This window comes from Ischnura elegans, chromosome 3, assembly GCF_921293095.1.
Source record: "Ischnura elegans chromosome 3, ioIscEleg1.1, whole genome shotgun sequence".
In the NCBI taxonomy this organism is placed as follows: domain Eukaryota; kingdom Metazoa; phylum Arthropoda; class Insecta; order Odonata; family Coenagrionidae; genus Ischnura; species Ischnura elegans.
In genome coordinates, this window is record NC_060248.1 from 20,489,869 (window position 1) to 20,515,680 (window position 25,812).

The 25,812-nt window shown below is 37.9% G+C and overlaps 1 protein-coding gene across 1 annotated transcript in view; it reads right to left on the bottom strand.

Moving 5' to 3' along the window:
- LOC124155517 (probable ATP-dependent RNA helicase DDX27) overlaps positions 1–25,812 on the bottom strand; it is a 38,615-nt gene that overhangs the window by 10,257 nt on the left and 2,546 nt on the right. The window contains exons 4-12 of the mRNA XM_046529407.1: positions 24,246–24,427; positions 22,113–22,334; positions 11,584–11,667; positions 11,153–11,280; positions 10,282–10,479; positions 9,187–9,331; positions 6,042–6,176; positions 4,374–4,551; positions 1,600–1,803 (exon numbers count right to left, since the gene is read on the bottom strand). Of these exons, the coding sequence (XP_046385363.1) occupies positions 1,600–1,803; positions 4,374–4,551; positions 6,042–6,176; positions 9,187–9,331; positions 10,282–10,479; positions 11,153–11,280; positions 11,584–11,667; positions 22,113–22,334; positions 24,246–24,427 (1,476 nt within the window). The remainder of the gene's footprint in view (positions 1–1,599; positions 1,804–4,373; positions 4,552–6,041; positions 6,177–9,186; positions 9,332–10,281; positions 10,480–11,152; positions 11,281–11,583; positions 11,668–22,112; positions 22,335–24,245; positions 24,428–25,812) is intronic.

Consider the following 25,812-nt stretch of genomic DNA (forward strand, 5'->3'; position numbering starts at 1 on the left):
ACATAGCTGTGACTCATGCAATCTCTACTCCCTTGGTCTCCGCTTCCATTTCCCCACTACCTTCACTTCCACTGCTCTCCTCCCCTCCCGTTTGACCTTAAATGGTGGTGGCGTATACATGCCTGAATGTGGCCCAATCTCCAGTTCCCATGTAGTGTATTCAACCTCATAAAATCCCGCAGCAATGATTGCGCATTTTTGATACGAAAAATACATTTAAATATCGTAGATAACATTTTATTAATTCATGATCCCTTGAAGAAATCTTCTAAAATTAATCAATATTATTTTTTGCCACTCATCATCTTCTGCAATACGAGCAGACATCCAAATAAACTTGATACATTCCTTGTCAGCAAGTAAAGAAAATAATTACATTTTACAAAGGGAATTCTAACGGAAATAATAATCCTCATGTATCCTTGCATTGACCCTTAGATTGGTGTAATGTTTTTAAACATTTTGTACGCTGACTGCGGGAAAAACGTTTTTTAACATTTGACCATTGCTCGGCTACCTACGGCAGTTTCCCAAATTTTTTACTTCTAAATGGGCAGAGCCCAAGAGCACTTTCCCTCACTGCAGGGATCGCTAATGCAGCTCAACTCTCCCTGCCCATCCCTCACGGCAGGGCTTGCCTTCAGTACTGCTAATTTTGTATTGTTTCCTTCCCACTCCACACTGTTAATATGCCTACAACAAGCACCCAAATGCAGGCCCATCCATTGGTAAGAAAGAAAGAAGGGTTGCACCGGATTATAAGGGTTCACTCATTGTGAGACACTCGGCCCGGCTAGAGTGAAAAATATTTCTGGGTTCTCTCCCACACAGGCTGGTGGCTAAAATCATGTTCCCAGCAGCCAAAGGGTTAAAATACGAGATTATCCTGGTGTGTTTGTTCATTTCATCGATCAGAAAGATGGTGGAAAAAATTTATGGAGGGTGGAACTCATACACAGATAACATGCAACTAGGATAATTTGAAGTTTACCATTTACCTCTGTTCGATGGCCTCAAATGTCAAAAGTACACAAGAACAGGTTTCCTTTGCATTAGGGTTAATTAGAATAATTAAATATCTGATAACATACTGCTAGCTCTCTGCCAGATTTGATATCCATGTTAAGCCGAAAGTTGGTTAAGTTGAAGGCATTTACGAATAAGCCCATGTTAGCATTCCTGCCTCTGATATGCTGCACAGCTTATGACAATGCCCAATCAGACGTTGAACACAACATAGAGAATCTCTTACAATAATGTGGAATTTGGAAGTGAATTTGAATAAATGCTCAAAAGTAAAAAAAATCTCTATGAGAAAAATATTGCGAACGAGGCCATTTTCCTAAATAGAGCCCATTTGTGATCTTTATGGAGGGTTTTGTATTTATAGATATTTGATATGGGAGGTTTTTTCCATGCAATAATGCATGAACTTAAACTTAATAAGTACATGGTACATGATGGTTTTCCATCGTATTATTTTGATAAAAAAAGTTAATGAGCAATGAAAAAATGCAAACCAAAAATGGATTGTAAAATTCTTGACACAACTGGATTGAAATTAAATGTATCAGCTCCCTAACAAGGAGCATCTCCTACCTTTTTCTTCTTTCCTTTCCTTCTGAGTTTGGAACCATGTGCGTGTCCTTTCCAAAACTTCACCCTTCTCTTGAAGCATCTTCTCAACTTTTTTTGCTTGACCCTCGGCTTTCTGTAATTGTCGTTCTGATTCTTCTTCATCTAAGATAGCCTTTACATCTTCTTCTAAAGAAGAAATTCTTTTTTTGTACTTCTCCAGTATATCTATAAAATAAGTATTATTATTATTTAATCTCAATATTTCCTCACTTCATTCTAATTTAAAATTGACGCTAGAACATCATACATCTGTACAAAAAACTTTTTTCAGAGAAATATAAAATTATAGCAAAAGAAGAGAGATGAGAAACTTTGAGAAACCTGAATTGCCTCAGGGGACTTTAGAAGTATACTTAGCAACTTTTATTTTCTAAACACGCATGGCAACGTTACAAATTTTCTTGCAGAGGATATTTTTTTATCAATAATTATCACAATTATCATGGCATCAATGTCAAGCAGCCTAGTTAATTTAATATGGTTAAAATAAATTATTTGAAATGATTTGTAACGAAAATTATTTCAAATAATTGAAAGGTAGCTACATACAGTGAGTCCTCGTTCTACGTCACCCCGTTTAACGTCATTTCGCAATAACGTCACGAAAATTTTACGACGCTGATTCGTTTATCGTCCCTTCGTCTCGCGATAACGTCACGTATTTTAAATTTCGCGCGAGAAAAAAGGCGAAGTGGCAGGCGTTACAGGTTGTTTGTTTCGTGGGCGGTAATACGGTCAGTCTATTCAAAGTGTAAAACGGTGTGTATATTGTTAATTGCGATTACGGTTTTGGCAAATTTTAGCATCAGAGACATTTCCATGACAATGTCCAAGAGAACAATGTTCCCAATAATTTTGGTTCAGCGATGATGATGCCCAGGCGACGCCCGCCCGCCTCAATTCGCAATTAAAACCATCTCTTCGATTTCATAATCCCAGTTTGCCCGCCCTCGCTCATTTCCACCATTTTGATTTCGCTCCTTACTGGTCCGAAAAGAAATTCTCGTAGCGAGGGTAGGGCCTATGGACTGGAGCACCGGATCCCCGGTCTGTAGCGTTTGGTAGCATTCACTGGACCGCACTATAGCGAAGCCGAAAAGCAAATGCGGGAAGATACAAAAATGGAGAAGGATTTAAGTCACTGCTGCTATTGTCGTCGATGAAGACAGGAACTCGCATTTATGCCATAGTTTGGCATTCCCATCGTAAAAAATGACCCAGATATGGTACGCCAAAATTTTTTCGCATAGGAATTGTGAGGTCTAGGAACTGATATTCAATTTTTACATTGTTTTAATGGGATATTATGCTTCGATTAACGTCATTTCGTTTATCGTCACATATTTCAGGAACAATAGGTGACGTTAAACGAGGACTCACTGTACATTGCCAAAAAATTATTTGAACATTTAATTTTTAACTTTCTTTTTACTTTAAAGATAGACAACCAAATACAGCAGTGTTGCCATTTTATAGTGGCCAGGTACCAATACATTTGTTAGAGGACAAAAAGCAAAAAAAAAAACAAGCATAACACAAGAATTAATTTTTTTAAATACAGTTATAGACAATATTAAAATATTTAAAACGCAAAAAAATCCAATGATTATATTTTTCAATTCAAGGCCTTCGATATATGAAATTGCATTCTTTACATGAATAAAGGCCTTTAAAATTCAAAATTGCAGATTTAGAACGTTGCAATATTTTGTAAACAATTACATGTATTACACAGAGACTGGAATTTTTCATTTTCTAATAAGTAAAGACAATAGGGTAGTTTCCTTCATCAAAGAAAACGAAAGGCATTGATTGCGATTCGTTACCCACCATTAGTGTATTCATAATACACAAATTATTTGGTTTTTGAAATACCGGTTTAGACGAATGGCAAGGGTCAAATTTTATCCTCATTTGAAAAAGGCCAGATTGGCGCCCATGCGATTCCACTCCACGTGACGTCACAGGGACCTAGTTTCTACACGAGAGGATAGGAGTTATACATCGTCTGAGGTTACCAATGCATGCATGAGGCACAGAGCTCAGGGAAACATGTCTTAATAATCACTTACTAAAACTGGCTAAGGTCGGAAAGTTTTCTTCGTTTGATAAGGTATTAATAAACCTTTTTTAAGCCAAGCGCTACCATTCAGCAAGGTACTCAGCTACCCGCTGGCAGCCTGCGACGTATCAGCGCTAAGCCTCGCCTCAAGGTCACCTCACCGGGCGGGAGGGGGAACCAGAAATACGACGTACGGAGATATTTCCCAGCATTCATACTTGAGCGTCTCGTTTTCGCGCGCTTGGAATTTTTCACTTTTCATTTAATCGCGAAAAATAGATATCGTCATTTAAAAATCTAAAAGCGTGAAATACGTACTCCAGGAGTAATAATCTTTCGATTAAGGCAATAAAAAAATAATAGGAAACCACCCTATTAGCTAAATTGGGGTAAAATCAGTGATCCACAGAGAGAACACGAGGTTGAATTCTGACCCATCTACTTTCATCAAAATCTGATTCTGTAGGTGCCACGGTGAAGTTGAACTGGCATGGAATGACCCCTTGCAAAGGTCACTGAAGCAATGATAGCATAAATTGTTTTACAGAATACACACCTGAATAGATGAAACTACAACTACACTGCCAAGGTACAATTTTATTTTTTCACGCTTACAAAAACTTTATATTGACATAGAATAAAAATTCATTTTATAAAAACAAGGTTTACTTACCAAGAGGAATTGCACGACTTTTCACAGGATTGCGTGCACGGCGCACAACCTCCTTAACTAAACGACGTTCACCTTCACCAGCCAGAGATACTGATATTCCAAATCTACCAGCACGGGCTGTTCGGCCAACTCTGTGGACATAGTGCTCTAAAGTTGCCGGAAGTACAAAATTTATAACCTTGAAAGGACAAAAGACAAGGCTTAGACAAAAAATAGCACAGTGCATTAATAATAATCTATGCATTCCATTCAAATGGAAACATTATTGGTTAAGGTTGGTTCTGATGGGAGCCAATCCTCACACAATAGTCCTCACTAAAATTAGAGTGCACAAATGATTACTTGACATTTGATTCACGATTCTTCAGAATACCCATCTATCAAATCGATCCCTCAAAAAAAAAAAAAAAAATCCCACACCACCTCCTTCCCTCCACCGTTCACATCTGCCTTTATTCTCACATTCCAATGCTTCACGTCAACCCTTCCTACTACCATGCCTGCTTCCTCTTGAGAGACAGTGGCCCAGCACAAGTCTACAAAAAGAGGAATATGCACCATGAGTATGAGGGCATGAGTGTGCATTAGTTGGGTATGTTATTTTATTTCCATTTTGTTTGAATTTGGATGCTCAGCTCATAGTTAATTCAGCTCAGCACATTATTGTGCCTGCCAAGAGGAAAGGAGATTTTAATAGAATTTTAGAAGAAAGTCCTTTGTCTTCAAGTAGACTCTCATTATACAATAGACTCGATTTTACGAAGTTTACCAGGTGGAAACACTGGAGATTCGGAATAACTTTTCTTTTAGAAATGAAATTGACGAATGGTACCACTGATATGACAATTGCTTCTAATATTTTATATGAAATAAGCATTAATTGCACTCTCTGGAATTATTTGCAACTAAGGAGGTATATTTCTTTCAAAATAGTATCATAAAATTCTTGTTTTGCTTTGAGGTCATCTGCTTGAAAAGTGATCATAGGGAAAACAATTTTTGACTGCCTAGCTCTTGCCCTTCAAACACTTCAGTTTCTTATCATATTCCCACTTTCATGACCATCCACTATCAACAACATCCGTGTGTGAAACACAAACTTCTGGGTTGCTGCACGACGCAAATGAGGGTTGATATCTTCTCGAATACTGTAAGCCCTTGACATACGAACAAGATACATTCTGAGACCTTGTTCGTAAGTTGATAAACCTATGCAAGACATTGAAAAGTGTGGTTATCCTGCAGAATGCAACAGTCCATTACAATTTTGTGTTAATGAACGATTACTGATCTATAGTGCTCGCAGAGTTTCTGTACACTATAGAGTTTCCCTGAGCCCAATTGCCCATGGTAGAGGCAATCCAATTGGCTACCAGCGACTAGTCCCTTTAACCGGTTCTTGCCTCAGTGCACGCAGTAAATGAGTGGGTTTCCTGAATGCTGTTCCTTATCCATTGAACTTTGAAACAGTTCTTTCTGTAGCCACCAGGACCGGAACTGAGATTCGTAATTTCGTATTAACAAAAATTTCGTAATAGCGTTTAATTGAATTTTCAACCAACAACTGCAAGTGCTTAATGGTGACCAACTTCACAAGTAAAAAAATTAACTCAAATATAGTGGAAAATTATGGATTTTAAGATGAATACTAAAACATAAGTAACTCACCGTTTTCACTCCCCTAATGTCAAGGCCCCGGGCTGCTACATCAGTGGCTACCAAGACGTCTAATTGCTCCTCTCGAAATCTTTTCAATGCGTCAAGTCTTTGGGGTTGGGTAAGGTTACCATGTAATTCACCAACCTGAGAGTGAATAAATGAATTTTAAATCTTGAAAAAATGTAAAAGAAGATCGAAAATTTTAAAAACCGTATATGTCTGAATATAGTCAATCAAGTAATCAAGAAGTCAATCAAGTAATCAAGAATATAGTCAAACAAGTGAATAGACAATCATATACCTGTGGATATAAAATTAAAGGCAACCTTAATGCCTATGAAATTATTTTGCAGACAGTAAATTGTATAAAGAGTAACATTTATCATATAATTGTTAGTATACAGGTTAGCAAGGTTATTATATTTAAAATATCCCTTCCAAGAGTAAGGGATAGTTCTATGAGAACTGTGGGCCACCCACAGCGGTTCCTTGAAATGTCCCAATGATTCCAGAGTGAGCAGTGGGAAGAAAAGAAGGGAGAATGATGACAGTCAACCATCTATGACAACATCTTGCTGTTGAACTGGTTCATGGATTGGTCAATCAGATGGAATACGTCTACAATGATATTTTAGCCACAGAGTGGATCCATGCATAACTTAAGAAACCTATCAATATTTAAATAAGGGATATTGCACATGAGAAAGTTTGAGAAATTCAGGTTAGTAAGAACCAATTTTAAGGGTATTTACTGTACTTCCAACATCTATGCTCAGTCTGCACCATAACCTCTATCTAAACTAATTACAGTAGAACTAATTACAGTACCCAAAAAAAAAGTTTCATAAGTGAGGAAGTTTCATGTGTGAGGTTTTTCGGTATTTAGCATGAAATCCTTTCCTTTAGGGGCCGGTTTGTTTCCAGGATGCAATTACTCATTTGGAGGCAAGAAATTGAAGCCTAATAATCTTATTTACTCACAAGCAACACCACAGATGATGTGTTACTTTAAGAGAAACATAATTTTGCATTCCTCAACAACATTACCCACGGTTAAATGTCTAACATTTCTGGCACCAAGCCACAAGGCTATCAGACTGGAAAAATTTCGGAATGGTGATACTAAATGTTCACAGAGAAGCCAATTTTTGAAAAAAGTTGAAAAATGTTTGAAAAAAGAGAGTTAAAAGCAGTTTTCAGGAAATTCGTTTTACCACCTATAGGCAAACCCAAGAATTGGAGATTGCAGCAATGAGAAATGAAAGAATACCTGAGGAAAGTCATCCAAATTAACCCCGTAATTAGGGAGCAAAATTTCACTAATGCATCACGAAGGCTTCACACCCTATGGACCCAGGTTAATGTCCTGGCAGAGGCAGAACGTTTTCAGGGATGGCTGTATCCCTGCTTGATAGTAGTGTGGACGGAACTTCCGGTGCAACACACTGTCCGGCAGATGGGATGTTAAGCCCTGGTTAAGCCTATTGTTACAACCTGGCTAATTCCAACACAGGGTTTCTATACTCCCTCCCTTACCTCATTGCGAAAATGACCCCAGCTGTCGGTTTCCTCCCTCTAAATACCATGCCATAGACAATATGGAGCACCCAGCAGTGGCGTAATTGTGGTGGGAGGATGAGGGGATAGATCCCCCTCCAAAGCCTCAGAGAAATTTTAAAAAATGTAAAACAAAAAGTCTAGCTTTGATATGCAGCAACTGCATCTACTTAAATTTAAATTTTAAGCACCAAAATGATGTAAAGCATATTTATAGGCATGCCTTTTTTTTAATTTTCTGGGAATCCCCGTTGCCTCGAGGAGGGGGGTGGTGTAGCCGCCCCCCCAGGTACTACCGTCACCCCCAAAGCATATTCCTAGTGACGTCACTGGTACCTGGGATATTCCGTGACTAAGACTTTTCCGGTACTTAGATCACTTCTTTTAAGTGAGCATTTGAAATAATCGCGCAACTGCCGTCAGTGATGAATGAACAAAAATAGATTAAGAGCCTGGAAAAATCTCCCCTCTCAATAATGTTTACGCACTAAAAAAGAATTTTCCCATGAAATTTTAGCATTAGTAGATTGAATCTACCACGGGTATAGCTTCTCTGTCGGCATTCTTCTGCGAATTCAGCGTCGGGAACTTCGACTCACAAGTCGCATGACTCATCTTCACATAATATTTTGATTCCCCATATCTGATAACAACACCGGACACTTTTTGTACTTCAATATAATGGTTATAAGTCTTTCCTGAGTCGAAAGGAACTGCCTTATCTTTCGCATTTTGAATTTGACTTTAATGATTACATGACTGCTGACGATGTGAGTTATTCTCCGAGGGCATTTGTACTAACTCTCTTCCAGTTAAAAAATAAACGCTTGCCAACAGGCAGTCTCAAGCTAATAGCTACTCAAGATCCAACAATGTTTCATTTAAACCCACTGAGATACAAGTTGGGTCAGTTTTGATCTGAGTGCCACGTAACCCACTTTCCCCCGGCTCAATTCGTCCCGCGGATGTGGTATTAGCCCGCGGAATGAGACCATGCATGCTGTTTTTACCATCATGTTGAATCACCATCGACTTACGTCCATACTGAAAATACGATAATCTTTTTTGGATGACCTTGGAAGCCAAAATTTTCGTATGCGAGGATTTTTAACGGCTCATTTAGGCGTTATTTCGCTGGGGCGACAGAAAACATAACCTAGGAAAATTCTAGGCAGTCTTCCGTTAGAGATAGATATTCCGGATTAACGATCATCTACTGCAGTTAAAATAAATATTTAATAAACAGCATCGCTCATTATTAATACTTCATTGACATATCTATGTAATGAGCACATACTACTCCCATTCCTGTGACTAAAACGGCGCGCGTACCACATCCTTCTTGTAGAGCAGTTATCTGAAAAGTTGTATAAGTAAGGTATTTCATCTAATTGGACTGGAAAAATGCGTTTCTTAACAGAGGTCGTCGTATAAGTGAAAAGTTTCATAACTGAGGTTGGAAATACATGGGTTCATATGGGGTTATTCGCCGGACCAAAAAAAAATCGGCATATAAGTGAGGTCATCATATAACTGATGGTCGTATAACAGAGGTTCTACTGTAAAAGCTCCCACATTAACCTCCAGTATAACATACCTTGACACCTAATAAACCCAGAATGATGTGTATCCTATGAGCTTGTTTTTTGGTCTGCACAAAAACCATGGTGTGGTCTCTGAACGTCCTCAGCACTAGAGCGGCAAGAATAGCTTCTCTGTCTCCCTCATGGCCATTCCTAATTCTGTGAGAGAAATTCAATGTTACACTCAATTTTCTATCAATATCTATCCATATGTTGAACAACAGATGGGCATGAAAAATACATAATGCATTTTGGTATTTTAGTAAAGAAAAAGTAGAATTACTCCATAATTTAATGCCTATGAATTTTCTTTCTTCTGTAAAAATGAGACAAAAAAAACTGTCTCTCCATCCAAACATGAAACTGTAATTTGCATTCAACAATAGAATGCAAGTGGTGCAATAGAGAGTAAATGATGATTCCTGTAATGAGGCATCAGCAGTGATTTAATTTATATTGAAAATTAAAATAGTTTATAAAATACTGAGGCAGTTCAATACTTGACATGATCAGAGTGTGGACACAGACTTTTTCAGCAAGCTATTCTGAGCCAATATTTCAAATTTTTGGAGCTTACATTCTAATCTATGCAATGAGCAGAATCATTTTTAATCATTTCGTTACCATTTGTCATTAAGTAAGACATAGATTCAAAGTCAACACTTGAAAAACTCAGGAAATGCCTTTCTTTGAGTTTGCAAACAAGCCATACCCTAAACTTCCAATGAATATAAATCATATAATTTTAACTATTGTTATTAATTGCTGATTATTATTGTGACGAGACTTTCCAAAGATTTAATGATAACTATGCCAATACAATATGCAAATATGCCATTACAAAAATGCACGTCAATATAAATACCAGAACTGATAATGATTATATGTTAAAATTAATCCAACTAAAGCAAACTAAGGCTTTGCATTCATTCAAACTATTGAGACGCATGGTAAGGATAATAGAATCCAATAATATTGCTATTCTTTCTTATATTACCCTTTTAGTTTCCAACCAAATTCAAAACAAGATCACTAGAGAACATAAAGGTCAAATGATTAAGCATTAACTTACATCAAAGCGATAAAAAAAGAATTTCATGAAGCCATACCTAATGAACTCTTGACGAAGATTCAATGCAACATCTCCTGTGCTATCAACAAATAGCCTAACTGGACGAGACAGTGACATACTAGCCAAATCCTTCACTTCTTCAGTCATTGTAGCAGAGAATAGGAGAGTCTGCCTAGTGCGAGAGCACTGCCGGACAATTTCTTTCATTTGCTCTGCGAAGTTTTCATCTAACATTCTGGAAATAAAACGAACATTTGAAATATAAGTTGGACAAGCAAACAACATGACTGTGAATCTTTCATTAAAATCACAGTCTTAAGACCCATGATAGACATGTTGAAAACAAACCAGCTCGAGAACATCCATGTCCACCATAAACTGCCAAAGCTTCATGTAACACTTGAGGTGATCCACTCATAGGAATCCATAAAGCACTTACCACTTAGCAGTTTACCCTTACTATTCAATGGAGATAAATGTTTCAAAATGATCACTGAACTAAAGTAGCATGCATGAAGCCTTCATTTTATTTTCTTTATTTTACTCAAAGATGTTTCAGGGGAGATAATAAAAGGGAGAGGGAGGCAGAGGGACCCCTCATATTCCATAATAATATATAAACCCCCTCTTCCACTTTTCCGTGAGCACAACTAAGTTGAAGGTTAAAATGCTAAAATGGACAAAAAGAAGGAGCATCCGTTGGATTAGTGGAACACAGGAACATCAATTCACTTACGTTTTCCTGCTCGTTCCTTGATAAAATTGGAAAAGATCTCCACCAAGAAAATTCATTTCCACACCCATAAATTTTACAGAAAGGAACAGAATATTTGCCAACTTTGCTATTTAGGGCTTCTATTAAAACTATCTTGTTATTTATCTCACAAATAGGACATGCATAAAATTACCTGTCAGCTTCATCCAATACCAGAATTTCTATGCTTTCCAATGAGAATGTAGGAGTGTTCTGTAGGTGGTCAATGAGTCTACCAGGTGTAGCAATAACAATATCTGGGTTTTTCCTCAAAACTCCTTCCTATAAAAATCCATATTCGGTTACTTACACTAATGAAAAATTATTGGTAATAATTATGTATATCGCTGGGTACTATATCATAACAACAAGGTCATTAAAACCAGCAGCAAATTAACTCATAAAATATTAGGAAATAAAATTCTGCCACTAAAATTAATATTTTCCCAATTAAAATATGTTTTAAGACAGAAAACTTACAGCGATATGCTATTCACCAACATAACAAGCCAAAATTTTTAAGAGATAATCCAACAAATAAAAGTATACGCAATCAGTATTGGAAATATTTAAGGCTACTCTTACCTGTACTTTGACATCAAGACCACCAACAGATAAACCAACTTCAACACTGGTAAACTGTGACAGTTGTCGTGTCACCTGATAAACCTATAACAGACAACATTGAAGTTCATTAAATATCAGATAAAAACTTCATTAGCCTAAATTCAGATGCATACTCAGAGGCCTAACTTTTGAAAATAATTCAAACATGCATACTGATATTGTACTTGAGAGAATCAAATAGATTCAGATGAGGACCCTGGCAAAAATTTGTGGTGACATCTGTGTAGAGTCGTGGTAACTAAGAGAGGTACCACTAATCTCCTAAAATGGCAATTTATGGAAGACAATATCTGTCACAAAAGAGTACAGCTTTATTATTTCAGTATGTACAGTCTCAGTAACTTAGTGGTGAATTGGACCAATCTGCCTAGGCTTTCAGTAATAACTGTTGCATAACTATGTAAAGTGCGTACAATAATGCTAACCTAAAAAAGGTAGTATTAAAGTAGAAACATGGTGCACTTATATAGTATATAATAGATAAGGGTAACCTGTACCAATGTGTACAATATGTGTAACTAAAAGCTTAAGTGTCACAATTGGTGCTAACATGTGCAAAATATGTAATGTAGACACTTTAAATAGTAAAGCAACAGTTGTTACACAGTTTGGGCTGCTACACCACAAAGTTACTGATTCTGTACACAATGGAATAATAATGGTGTACTATTCAAATTATACTTCAGTCAATCGAGGGAAAAATAAATTCATGTATTTATTTCACATTAACTAAGGCGACAGTTTTACGAAATCCCTTTTTTAAAATATAAAATAAATGGTAAAAATTAACTCAATTAATGAAATTGGTTAATATTAGAGATGTGCGAATAGTATCCGCGAATACTGGAAAGTATTCGATATTCAAGACCTCGAATAATTACGCTTACGGTACGACCTCGAATACTTTGAAATTCACGCCACACACTGTCACACGCACGTCGTTGGCAGTTGACTCGGAAAAATGTAGAGAAATTAAGTCGTTTAGTGCATGCAGCACCGTTTTAGGCAAGTTGACAAACTACATCAAATTCACGGATTAGAGCGGTGAATAGAGTTTGACATGGTGAACCCAAACTGATCAGGTTAAAAAATCTGAAAACCTCCACCAGAAGGACCTCAGTACCGTGGAATAGTAACTACATGGCACAATTCCCAAAATCCCCTACCCCCTCCATCCATCAGCCCTTCCTCTGAAGCTTTCCTCTTCTCCAAAATCAAACAAAAGGCCCCAGCTCGCGCAGGGTTTGTATTACGAAGTCCATAAATCAAAAGCTTCAAAAGAAAGTATCAAGTTACAGGAGAGTAACAGAATCGTGTTTCACCCTTCCCTCTTTCTACCCCACTGACCTTTTTCTGCCCACCTGCTTAGAAGTTCCCCATTTCTGGAGGTCAACTGCTGCATGAGTCATCTATTAGCCCAAAAGATGTCTAACAATGACTTTCGGCAATTAATATTACACCTTTATCGGATTTAAATATTGGTTATGTGCACGTAATTAAAAAAAATAATAAGACCAAACACGACATATTTCTGACTTTATTTAAGCATTTTACGCATGAAATAAATGTCAAAATATAACGGAGACTTAGCGTTCTGGCGAAACTCGATATACTCGCAGCTGAGCTTCTCGGAAGTTGATACGGTATTTTTTCCGAACACATATATGAAGTTACAATTTATTAGCTATGCTATAAATCTCTATTGTCACAGTCACAGACGAAGGGATATTTTCCCAGGATTTTCGGTTTCTCCCGGCTAGCAGTTGGAATTCGTCTGCTTATCTTGTGAGAACTTCCAAAGATGGACTGAAAATAATTGCAGAAGAAAATCCGGTGAAGAAGCACGTGTAATTTGCAAAACGCCTCGGATTGTCTGCTAGCACTTGACAGTAGGAATGGGGGTAAAGCGAGCTACCTGTTGAAAATAAGAAGGTGGATGAAGCCGGTTATCAGATGGGCATGCCACTGAAATGGTGTTTGGGAGATATGAATGTTTACATCAGACAGAAATCCATCGTAGCAGTGTAAATGCCGAGGCGGCATGCAATCATTTTTTCGCAAGGTGGTGTGTCCCCTTAGGATATTTGAAAGAGATGTTAGTTGAATCAACTATATGCCCAAATTGTTACTTTAAAATAAAATATTCCATTAATCAGCTAAATTCCTGTTTGAATCCTTTAAAGGAAATCACAATTACTACAAAAAATCCTGGGTTTCCTGTTGCATAGGCAACCTAGTCAAACATTCCCGCATTCATCGTTTTTTCGTCCATCCCCTTGAAAAACGATAGATCGAGGTTCCACTGTATACCTTTTAATTTATACATTCATCAAGTGAAATAGAAGACGAAACGTACCTACGTCTAATATGCTTTGCGCAATTCTAGTATCCGGGGTATTCGAATATTCGAGCAATGATTTAATATTCGTATTCGATATTTGAGTTCGAGAAATCTGCTATTCGACCCATCTAGTTAATATAAAAACCAGAATTTTCTACTGTCCACTAATGGGTGAGAGATGAAGTATTTACAAAGAATTAATATTGAAAATGTAATCTATTAATTTTGGCCCCAAAATAAATTGAAATTCTATGTTGAATTCTTATGAGACAGCACTATCATCAAAAGTACAAATCAGGACTTATTCATCTACATCTACATCTATATAATACCCCGCAAGCCGCCTAGAAGGCGTGTGGCAGGGGGTGTTAGGACACCAGCCGTTTCCAGCTTTAAAAAAAAAAAAAAAAAAAAATGAAGAACTCTAACGTGGTTGGCACTAGCATTTATTAAAGTCCTTTATGGTTCGGGGGAAAAACGAATTCCCATATCTATCCGTTCGGCAAAACATCTCTCTTAATTTATCGCTTCTATCGGACCTGGAAATATAGTGTGGCTCTAATATTATGTTCTCTGTGTCGCTCTTAAAGATATCCATTCTCAATTGTTCAAGCAATCTAAGCCTAGCGTGCAGCCTCCGAGTCTCCAATGGCTCCCAGCCTAATTCGCTTAACATCTGGGTAACGCTGTCTGTATGCCCGTAGCAGTTTTTGACGAAACGCGCAGCCTTCCTTTGTATTTTATTCAGTTCGCGGATTAAGTCTTTCTGCACCAGATTCCATACGCTTGCTGCATATTCAAGGTGCGGTCGGACGAGAGCGAAATAGTACCTTTCTTTCACTTTCTCATCCGAAAATATTCCCACAATACGCTTGACGAATCCTAATTTCTTCAGGGCTATGCCGCAAATATTCTTTATTATAATTCTTTATTATATTGTTATTGCATGCTAGGGATTTTTTCCAAACAGTTGCGTATCCAAATGATAATTCATACTGAGTAAAATAGGGTACCAATTGTGTAATATCTGGTGCATGAATACTGGAGTAGGCTTGTCTGTGGTAAAATTGTGGTCTTTTGAGAGTAACCCACTTCAGTGGTGGCGGAGTTGCTGGCTTTGGTGGTAATGGGGTAAAGTCCTCGCCTGCCAAACAAGAGGTTGCGGGTTCGAGACCTGCCTTGATGGGTTTCCCCCACCCAAGGCATGGTTGTTTGTGCATTGTTAAATTTGTTGAATACCCCAATATAAAATGGCCATCATGAGCTGTAGTCAGTGGTTTGGGAATACAGTAGACCCTCGTTATTACGAAGTTCACGGGACCAAAAAACAGGACGCTCGTAAAAACGAAGTTCGTATGAACGTTTCTTTTAGGAATCGTCGGAAAAAGCCGCATGTGAAAAATGCGATTAAATTAGGAGGAAATATATATAAACAGGAAAATTCGTTTCAGTTTCGACATGAGGCATGACGTAATCAAGGGCCACTGAGAGTTGTCCGATGACAGGTAGAATGATCCAGGTCGTGGCAGCGTTGCCAGGTAAGAAAGTGAAACGCCTACAAGGGGCTCCGTGAAGAAAGGAGACGTTTTAGTGGATTAGGCTTATTTCGCTGCTCTCTATGCATTTGACAACGCTGTATGACTGGGCAATGGTGTGAGGTGCGTTTGGGGGACAGCGATTGGCTGCAAACCGTGCTGGCGCAGGTTTATCCACACCTCCTATTGTGCCGTGCCTGATCTAGCTGGGTGTGCAATGCAGCCACAACTGAAAAAAGTCGCTCTCCGCGGCAAGGAACAATGGGCTGAACAGTTCCTAACTTCACACCGGATTCAATGATACTTTGTTCAGATTATGCACAGGGTACGATTTCCTCTACGCCGCACCGCGTAGCAACGGCCAATCAAAAGGTGCCAAATTCAAAATTTGAAATTTTTGAATGCTGGCATCTCTGAAAGTTCGTAAATCGAATGTGCGTACGAAGAGAACTATTGTGACGTTACGTCGTAAATCTAGTTGATTGTTCATGTAAGCCAAGACATAGGGAAATACTCCAATCGTCGGTCACAGGCTGGATCAGGGAAAGACTCCACAAACAAGAAAATCAGCTCACAAGACAAAAATTCCAAAAAACAATTTACGAGTTATTATCGTTCGATATCTATTCAAAAGTAGAGTATTCAAAATCACAAGTATTACAGAAAACAATGATAGTAATTCATGATCCCAAAGGAAACATTACCAGCTAAATACCCGCAGAATAATTGCTCTAAATTTGCCATGCCTCACTAGACATGTGTCTCCGACCAGGCCACGAGCAGAAGAGAGATTGCCTGTTCAGGACAAGACAGGATTTGAGGGGAGGGATTCTTCCAGGGAGTGGAGGGGTAGCCAGGCGAATTCAACTACTGCTCCACTGATGCGTCACTGCCCCTGCAGAAACGGCCGCTCCGCAAAACACCATTCCCTGGTTTTGAGACAACAGCATACCAGCCAGAATTTTCCCCTCAACTTCTGGGTTGGAGACATCAGTTGAATCAGAGGGATATTCATTGGAACACATGGAGGGGAAGGAGATACTGGGGTGAGGTGTTGGAGGGAGAGAGAGTTGTGATAGGACAATGGTAAAACTTCTCCCTCCAAGTGCAATACTAAGGCCTTAGCACCGATTTCCCCTTGCTTGCCAAGGAGTAAGTATTTCTCCGCAGTAGTCCTATATAAGTCTTGCATTGCAGGTAGGTTGGTTCGGGGTTGTTTCGGGGCTGTTTCAGAGGCTGAGTTTCCAGAGGCAGGGTTTTCAGAGACAGGATTTTGCAGAGACAGGATTTTGCTACAGGGTCCTTTGGCGCGAAAAATCCTTTGCGCGAAAAAACCTTAGCGCGAAAAGTTCTTGGCGGGAGAAGTTCTGCGGATAAGTTCGGAGGAAGTTCGAGGAATTTCTGGGGGGGGGGGTACCAGAAATTTTGGGGGGGGGGGGGGCAACACTAAAAAAATGCCACACTATTATCTGTTCATTTTATCTCTGCGGGTCAGCTTTCGTGAGATCCCGGACACTATCGGAGGGCCTCGCTGAAGGGGGAGGGGCCTCGCTGAAGGGGAAGGGGTAGTACCGAGAGAGAGAGAGCAGGAGCGACCTTAACGTTGCCAAATGTACACAGGTGCCCTAGTGTCACACTGAAAAGGTGTGACTCATACGTGGCCACAGATATTTTGGGCCCGGCGGCGAAACAATGCATACAATGTATAGCTACTTGTTTAGAAGGGATTGAGGATAATCCTATCTCAGAAGCCAGCATATTGTCTGCTAAATGCGAGACCGCTGGTGAAAGGCATACATAAGCGTAACATTCTGATAAACGGGGATTACAAGGGAATTCGTGATGATGAGGATGCAAAAAGAATGGAGAAAAGTAGCACGACGGGTATTTTATTAAATAATTTATTTTGTAACTTATTGCTGGAGTGGTGTGGCTAATAAATCAACCTCCTCGTCTTCCCTCCCGTTAGTGTCCATATTTTCGGAGTCACTCTCGGAGCCTTCAATAAACACGCTCGGATGTTACTCTTTTAAATCAGAGGTATACAAAACTATATAGGTTGCAATACCCAAAAGTAAATACGGAGTTGAGGAAAAGGGTTAGGGTTTGGTATTAAAGGGATCGGAAAAGTACTGAGAGGGAATAGGTGGAGGGAGGGAGTCGGTGCTGATGGGAATGCAGAAGGTGAATAAAAATTTTCTGGAAAGGCGAAGGAAAAGGATTGAGGTGGAAGAATAAGGAACAGTAAGTTATAAGTTGGATGCTAGCAGATTCACGAAGTTGACGCGACGGAGGTCTGAGAGCGACTGAAATTCCGAAGTGCTAGGCCACGCCTACTGTCTGCTGATTGGGAGAGGGAAAGTCACGTGTAGATAAACTTTCCCTCCTCTCACCCCAACTCGGTTAAGCCACACCAGCTCACCCGCAAAGATAAAGTGAACAGACCTTAACAGTATATTTTTACAAGTTATATTTTTACGTATAAATTTACGAGATGTAATGAGTCTATCACCATGATTCCCTAGGAATGAAGCTTATTATATGACGTTGCATGTATGGTGAAGAAAGAACCATAAATGATGCTCTTGGTCACAGTACACGACGAGAACTTAAACGTGGCGTGATTATTAAAACTTAGGGTAGTGAATATCCATCTAAATGCCATAGCTTATGCATGGAACTTCGTAATAAAGTTCATTTCGTAACCGCCGGGACCGGTACTGAGATTCGTAATTTCGTAAAAACAAAATTTTTGTAATAACATTTCTTTTCCTATAGCTTGGATAGGCCTTTTCGTCGCGACCAACAATTTGCTTCGTAAAAAGAGAACTTCGTAATAACGTTGTTCATATTAACGAGAGTCTACTGTAAAATAAAATAAACAGAATTTGTATCTTGTTTGTACATTCAGTGTACACAATTCATATGCCTCAAAATCGGTATCTCACACATATCACATGCATATGGTACATTTGTCATATTAATTGAGTTCTTGGTGTAATAAATGTACCTACCAATTATAAACCAACAAAGCTATAAAACTAAACAACTAAAAATACATCTAAACTACAAACCAACATATTGAATGTAACTTTGTGAGTAGAAAATGGTAAAATCGCACAGCCATTACATATTGCACATTATTTGTTACACCATTATTTTGCCAGGGTAGCTGTTATAGAAACTAGAATGCCACATACAACAGCCCGGCCAGCGAGGGTTATCCGAAGACAGTGCAAAATGAGGGGTGGAGAACCCTGCGCCAGCACAGTTTGTGGCCAATCGCAGCCCCCCATACACACCTCACACCCTCGGCTAGTCATACAAGATTGTCACATGCATTTGAAGCACCGAAACAAGCCTGAACCACCAAAAAAAGCCCTTTCGTCAAATCACAAAAAAAAAAAGAATTTTTCCTTTGGGTGCTTAACCCTTTCACTCCCAAGCGGCCGATATATCGGCCGTGGCCTTCCTACCCAATACGCCCAAGCGGCCGATATATCGGCCGCTTGCTTAGAACAATATTTCACATAAACTATAATGTTTAATTATTTAATTTATTTTTATAATGAATGTATACATATTTTTCTATCCTTAAGTATTTTTAATATAATTTAATTTATACTTTTAACATTTTAATGGCCGTTATTTCGGCAACTCTTTGTAAAATGTAACTCGTATTTCGAAATTCTTACGCCACTTTATAACAATGCGAAATTAGAAAATTTGTCCGTCGTTGATGCTAGTTTTCGTTTATAATTTTCGTTTATAAGTAATATAGAGGATAAATTTTAATAATTTTCTAATTTAAATGTTCTTTGACTATAATTTTTTATGTACACTGACAGCTTATTGAACTTCTTTTTTTCCTCTCGTAAATTGCCGCGGCGGCTGACTTATGACCTTATGATATTCTCAACAAGCTTTTGCACGCTTTTACGCGTGATTTATTGTATTCACTTGACTACATCACGTGCGTCTTTATTCATGTAATACATTGGTACCTATGACTTCGTACTCTCCACGACGTAACATTTTATCCAACCTCTAATCTCTCGCCCGCTGCAATTATATTTTGGCGTCTCCTCATTACAATCAAATCCTTCTTCGGTATCGACATACATTTCAAAGGAATCTTCTTATCCGAATCAAATTACTAAATTTTATTCACACGGCACCATACTTCTTGTTTACAGGAAGAGTACACAGTAAGATTATCGTGCGTAGCGCGGGAATAAAATGTTTTCAGCGAACCTCAGCAAGTGGCCGATAACGTCGCCGTGAAAGTGATGGCTTCACAGTTTTTTATCCTAATCTTCCTTATCTACGTAAGTGATTCATTGTATCACTGCTTTGCTAACACCTACTTTGTGGGCAACTCCTGAGAATGCGTCATCTAACGTCATGCGTTACTAATCTAATGGTTTGCATGCGGAGTCCCGACGGCTTATGTTTGCATCAGCTCGCGTGTATCAGAGGTTTGGATACGTTTCTTCGCGTTGTGTTTTCTGTGCATTGAGTCATTTGAATTTTCGTCAAAGTTCATCGTTGCTGCGAAATCTGCACATAAAAGTCTAGCGCCTTTCTTGAGTGGTGTGTGATATTTTTCCCGAAAATATCACCCATAATGGCTGGAACATGGGCTGGGGTATACAGTGGTATTGAAACTCCTTCAGATGAACAATTATTTATACTAAGGCTACCATGTTTTTGTGGACAATTTTTTTATGTCAGTTCCCTTCGTGAACAAACTTTACCAAATGGGAACATATATTACCGGAACTATTACAAATAAACGAAAATTTCTGCCCGTATTTTTCAAAAAGAAGTTCACCATCGGGGAAAAAATGTTTTGCCGTTCCGGGTGTATTCTAGCCAGTGCATTTAGGGAAAAAAATTCTCAATGAGGACCTGTGATCCTTCTTTCAAGCAAGGCGACTACAAAGCATAGTGAAGTGACAAAATTGAGACAAGGCTGCGAGAAAAAAACTGTGAAAACTGAAGTAATTTTGGAATATAACAAGTATATGGGAGGTATGGACTCTTCAGACTTGATGCTCTATGTATATTTAGATGAAAGGAAAAGAATAAGGAGAAAGAATAAGGAAACTGGGTGGGACATTAGAATACAGATGCTGTGTCTGCAGCACAAAGGAACAAAGAAGAAGATCCAGAACAGTGTGCATCAGATACAACAGGGGTTTGCATGGGGAGCGTTTGCATAAGCATAAGTGCTGAAAGAGTGACTGTGAACAAAAGGAAAAATTTATTCCTACGTGATATTTTTATAAACTAATCAAAAGTGTACCTATGTACTTATTACATAAATAACTTGAACAAATAATGAAAAATCCTCCGTGAAACAATTTTCATCATATATGTTATCCTTCGTTTTTATAGAAAAAGCATTGCATATATAAGTCATTCATATGTATAAATAAATGCAATGTTAACATTTAAACAATTCCTTTGGCTATAATTTAAACTAACAATAATTTGTATTAATTAAGGCCTATATATATGAGTATATACATATTTCATTGTTTTTTACAGAAGACTGGCTTAGGCACTGGTCGAAAGTGATTGAGAAAGATTTAAACAATTAAATTTTTATGGCAACATTTTTTCTGTTTATGCATAAAAAATTAAGTAGATCTGTCATAAACTAAATTCTTAATTAAATACAGTTTTCAATAATTGCAAAATAAAAACAATACTATGAATAAATAAGCCATAAAGTTGTGTTTTTCGTAAACATTTTTAAAAGTATTAAGTTTATAAATTTATTATTGCAAAACTGAAAATTATATATAATGATAATTAACATTTTTGAACACATCATTTATTTCTACATATGTGTGATTTTTTTCATGTCTATAAAGCCTAAAATAAATCCATAAGAATTTTTACAAAAAGTACTAACAATTTCATAAAAAAACCCTTGGGAATTTTGGGTATGGATATTGAAAAATGCTTGGGAGTGAAAGGGTTAACGCTAGTTGTTCCTTCCGGCTCCTTTCTTCATGGAGGCCTTTTGTTTACATGTGACGTGGGCATTTCCCTTTCTTACCAGGCAAACTTGCCCCCTACCCCGAACTAGACCCTTCTACCTGTCATCGGACAACTCTCAGCAGTTGGACTGTAGGGTTAGGTTATTTGAGTGATGGGGAGCATGTTTATTAATAGTTCCCAGGTATTATCAATTTTAGAATGAAGAGACAACAGTTTGAAGTCCACCAACATATTCCAGTTGGAAGATCAGAGCACATAATGGGGAAATAATAGTAATATAGCTAGGATATAGTTACACATGGGTGGAATATCAGCATATTTTATAAAACATTAAGGAGGACAAGGAATAAAATATGTGTTTAAGGATAGGCAACCCTTCAAACACGTGTACGCCATATGTATTTTCATTGCTGTAACCTTTACAGCATTTAACTGCAATTCGATGCTTGCATATGGAAGTATGCCGCCAAAAGTTATTTAGAAAAGAAATGAACTCATTAAAGGTATATCTCACTTGAAATTCATGCAAAGGTATTCAGAAACATTCATCATTTCAAAAAATGGTTAACAAACTTAACAGGGAAAGAGAGTTTAAATACCTGTACACCAAGCTCTCTTGTTGGGACTAAAACTAGAACTCGTGTAACAGCAGGCCCATTTCTAGGTTTATAGAGGAGCCTCTCCAAAGTAGGAAGCATGTATGCAGCAGTCTTTCCAGTTCCTGTGGCAGCACATGCACATATATCACGACCCAAAAGTGCCACTGGAATGGCACATGCTTGGATTGGAGTTGGATGCGAAAAATTCATTGATGAAATAGCCTAAATAGAAAAATGGTCAACATTTGAAGGTGTTCACAAAATAAAAACTGCAACAGGATAAAGATATTCAAGGAAAACCTAAATAAATGCCAAAACAGCATTTCATTCATTGAAATTCACTAATATTAATTGGTGAACAGTAATCAATCATATAATATGCATGATTAAATCTTAAATTTATGCTTAAAATGATTTTTTGTTATTAGCTTGTATGAACTTTGACATTAATATTTGTGGCCAACTAGTTGTAACTCAGTTGGCCACATTTTGAGGCATGATGGCCTAATGAAGACAATCGTTGAAGGACAATTAAAAGGGAAGAAGGGCAAGGGACGGCCCCGAATGAGTTACATAAGACAGGTTATAAAGGATGTAAAGAGAAGAAATGCATCGCTATGAAAAGGTTAGCGGATGGGAGAGAGGAATGGAGAGCTGCGTCAAACCAATCTTAGGATTGTTGACTAATGATGATGATTAATATTTGCCAGAAAAACATAATTATTTAGCAGCAAAAAATAATTTAACACACCACTCTCTGCAATAACCATACATTGATAATCTATAGATAAAATTTAAAGCCTATAACAGGGAAAAAATGCCACCCTTGGAGATCCAATAAAAAATATGCTTGATAAGCTAATGAATTCAATTCCAATAGGATGTCAATTGCATTTCTATTCGTTGTGGTTCATATTATCAGCCACTGAAAAATCTTGTGGGCTATGTAGCTACTTGGGTAAAAAACCAGCATCATCAATCCATATGACAATTCCCTTGCTTTTGACAGAAGACTTCAACAATATTTGGTTGCCCTCACATTACAAAAAGACAGACATCAATTTTACATGATATATCACAATAAATAAAACTGGTGAAAAAATCTATCGAGAAAAGAAAGGGACACCAACTCCAGGGGAAAAAATTTGTCTAACTTGAGAGTCAATAATTCTTTTTCAAATTCCATCTAGATGTAAATAATTTCAAAGTATTAATTAATTATTGGAAATTTTAGTTTGCATTATGTTACTAGAATGATTTTCTGTGATTTTTAATCGTGCCATTGGTGCTGCAAATAAGAAAACTGATTTAGGAGGCACTTCCAACTAACAGCAATTTTTACCAACTTAGGGGTTCCTTTTCATGAAAAAGGGTCGTTTTTAGAAATTAATCCTCAAGATTACCTCATAAATTTCAGCTGGTTCAAAATTAAATTTTCAGCAGCCAAAATTATCAAACATATTTGTACAACCCAGATTTTGACAGTAAAATACATGATAAATAAATAAACTTAATTGAGTAAAAAATTAAGAAAGTCACAACATACCAATTTTATGATGAGAAAGCACCTAACACCAAGAGTAGAGATGAACAATCACCACATGTGATATAAAACTTCCCATCCTTGGTCTTAAGTTTATCTAATAATCTTTCAAAAAATAATGGATGAATCATTTCAAGAGTTCACTTTTACATCATCCCACAACCCCTTTCTCTTCACACATTGCAAGTCAATTGTAATAAATGTAAACATATTCTACTTTGGCGTAAAATAACCACGAATATCTGCCATCTTCCCTAATTTGGTTTGTAACTGTCTGGAGTAACATGAAGTATTACATTTAACGGATGCATGCTTTCATTTTATAAGATGAAAGCTATTCATATAACATGGAGTTTCTAAAGTCAATATCATTGAAAAACTGAAATAATTTAGTTCCTGAGAGAGTGAATAATAAAAAAAACCTTGATTTCAAATAAGTTACACCTCAAGCAGAATATAGATGAGTAATAAATTTCTTCAGAAGAAATACCGTTAGCATTCACAAAACCCTAATGCATGATATTCCATACTTCATTCCATTATTTCACTTAGTCACTTACTGAACTCTAGCTTAACAAGTTTGCAATTACCTTGAGAAGGGGACGAGATAGGTTCATTTCGTAAAATGATGCATTCTCATCAAAAGGAGGAGCATCATCAAAGAATTCATTAGATTCATCTTCTTCCTCTTTTTCCTCTGGAATGGTAGATTGATCCTTTTTGGAAAGGCGCTGGCTATTTTTAAGAGCTCTTTCCTTAATACGAATTGAATCTGAAAAATAAGGGGCGAGATTAGTTTATGTCTATGGCTGTTTCTCTTTCTTTGCAGAAGGATAATTCTCATGGAGATGTTAGCAAGCTAAATTAAATCACAATCAACCATCAAACCTCCTATTTTCCTCAAATAACTCATAAAAATACTGGGCATCTAGATGCTGTGACATGAAAAGACACTCAGTGCTTTGATGCTGAAGGGTTGCTAATGAATAGACTATCCATATTAGAGTGGGAATGATAATAGACCAAAGAAAAGAATATTCAAGATATTGACAACTTATCACCCACATCTATTTCCTAACTGGAAAATTATTTCCAGAACAATATATTCAACCATGATTATTATTATTATAGTATTCCACTGTTTAAGGTAGGTTCCATGGAGTACTAAAGAAGTGATTTGGGAGCCTCCCTTTCCTTCCAGCACAGCCTTCTTCAATTCACTGTAAGGCCTACCCCCTTTCAATCATCTAAAAATCCTATTCTTTTCCTTCCCCTCCCTCTTTTCCCCAACATTCTACCCTCTAACACCATTTTCAACATCCCCTCCCCGCTAAGGATTCGCTCCATCCATACAGTTTGTCTCCTCCGTAGTTCATCTAAAAGCTGCCTCTCCTCGCCAACCATATCCAGCACTTCGTCATTCCTTTTCCTCTCCGTCCATTTCACCTTCTCCATACCCATATCTCGATTGACTTCAATCTTCTCTCGTCTTCTTTCCTAAGTGTCCATGTTTCCGCACCATAGAGAGTTACACTCCCGATCAAACTCTTCACTATTAACCTTTTCTTTAAACTCTTGCATTACGATCTTCTAAGAAGCTCCTTCCTGTTCATGAATGCCTCCTTTGCTAGTGCCATTTGCTTCCTGATGTCCTTGCTACTGTGTCTGTTTTCCTCTAATGTGCTGCTGAAATAGTTGAATTGCTCAGCCCGCTCAAGTTTTTCCCCACCTACTTTTATCTCGAGTCTCAAATTCCTCGCTTGCGATACTTTAGAAAATCGCATAACCTTACTCTTCTTGTGATTAATCCTCATCCTGCACTCCTCGCACCGCTCATCTAATGCATCCACTAGAGCCTGCAGACCCCTAGCTAACTGGCTAATCAGCACCTGATCATCCGCGAACCTTACCGATTTAAACAACATTCCTCCTACTCTCACTCCAGTTGCCAACTCGTCCCACGCTTCTCTTACCATCTCCTCAGCGTATACGTTAAAAAGCAGCGGCGATAGAGGACAGTCTTGCCTCACACCTTGGCTAATGCTTGCCCACCCAGATTCTCCATCGACTACCCTCAGTCTGGGCCATATACAGATTACGAATTAGTCGTCTATCCCTCCAATCTACACCTATTCTCTTGAGGATATCCATTAACTT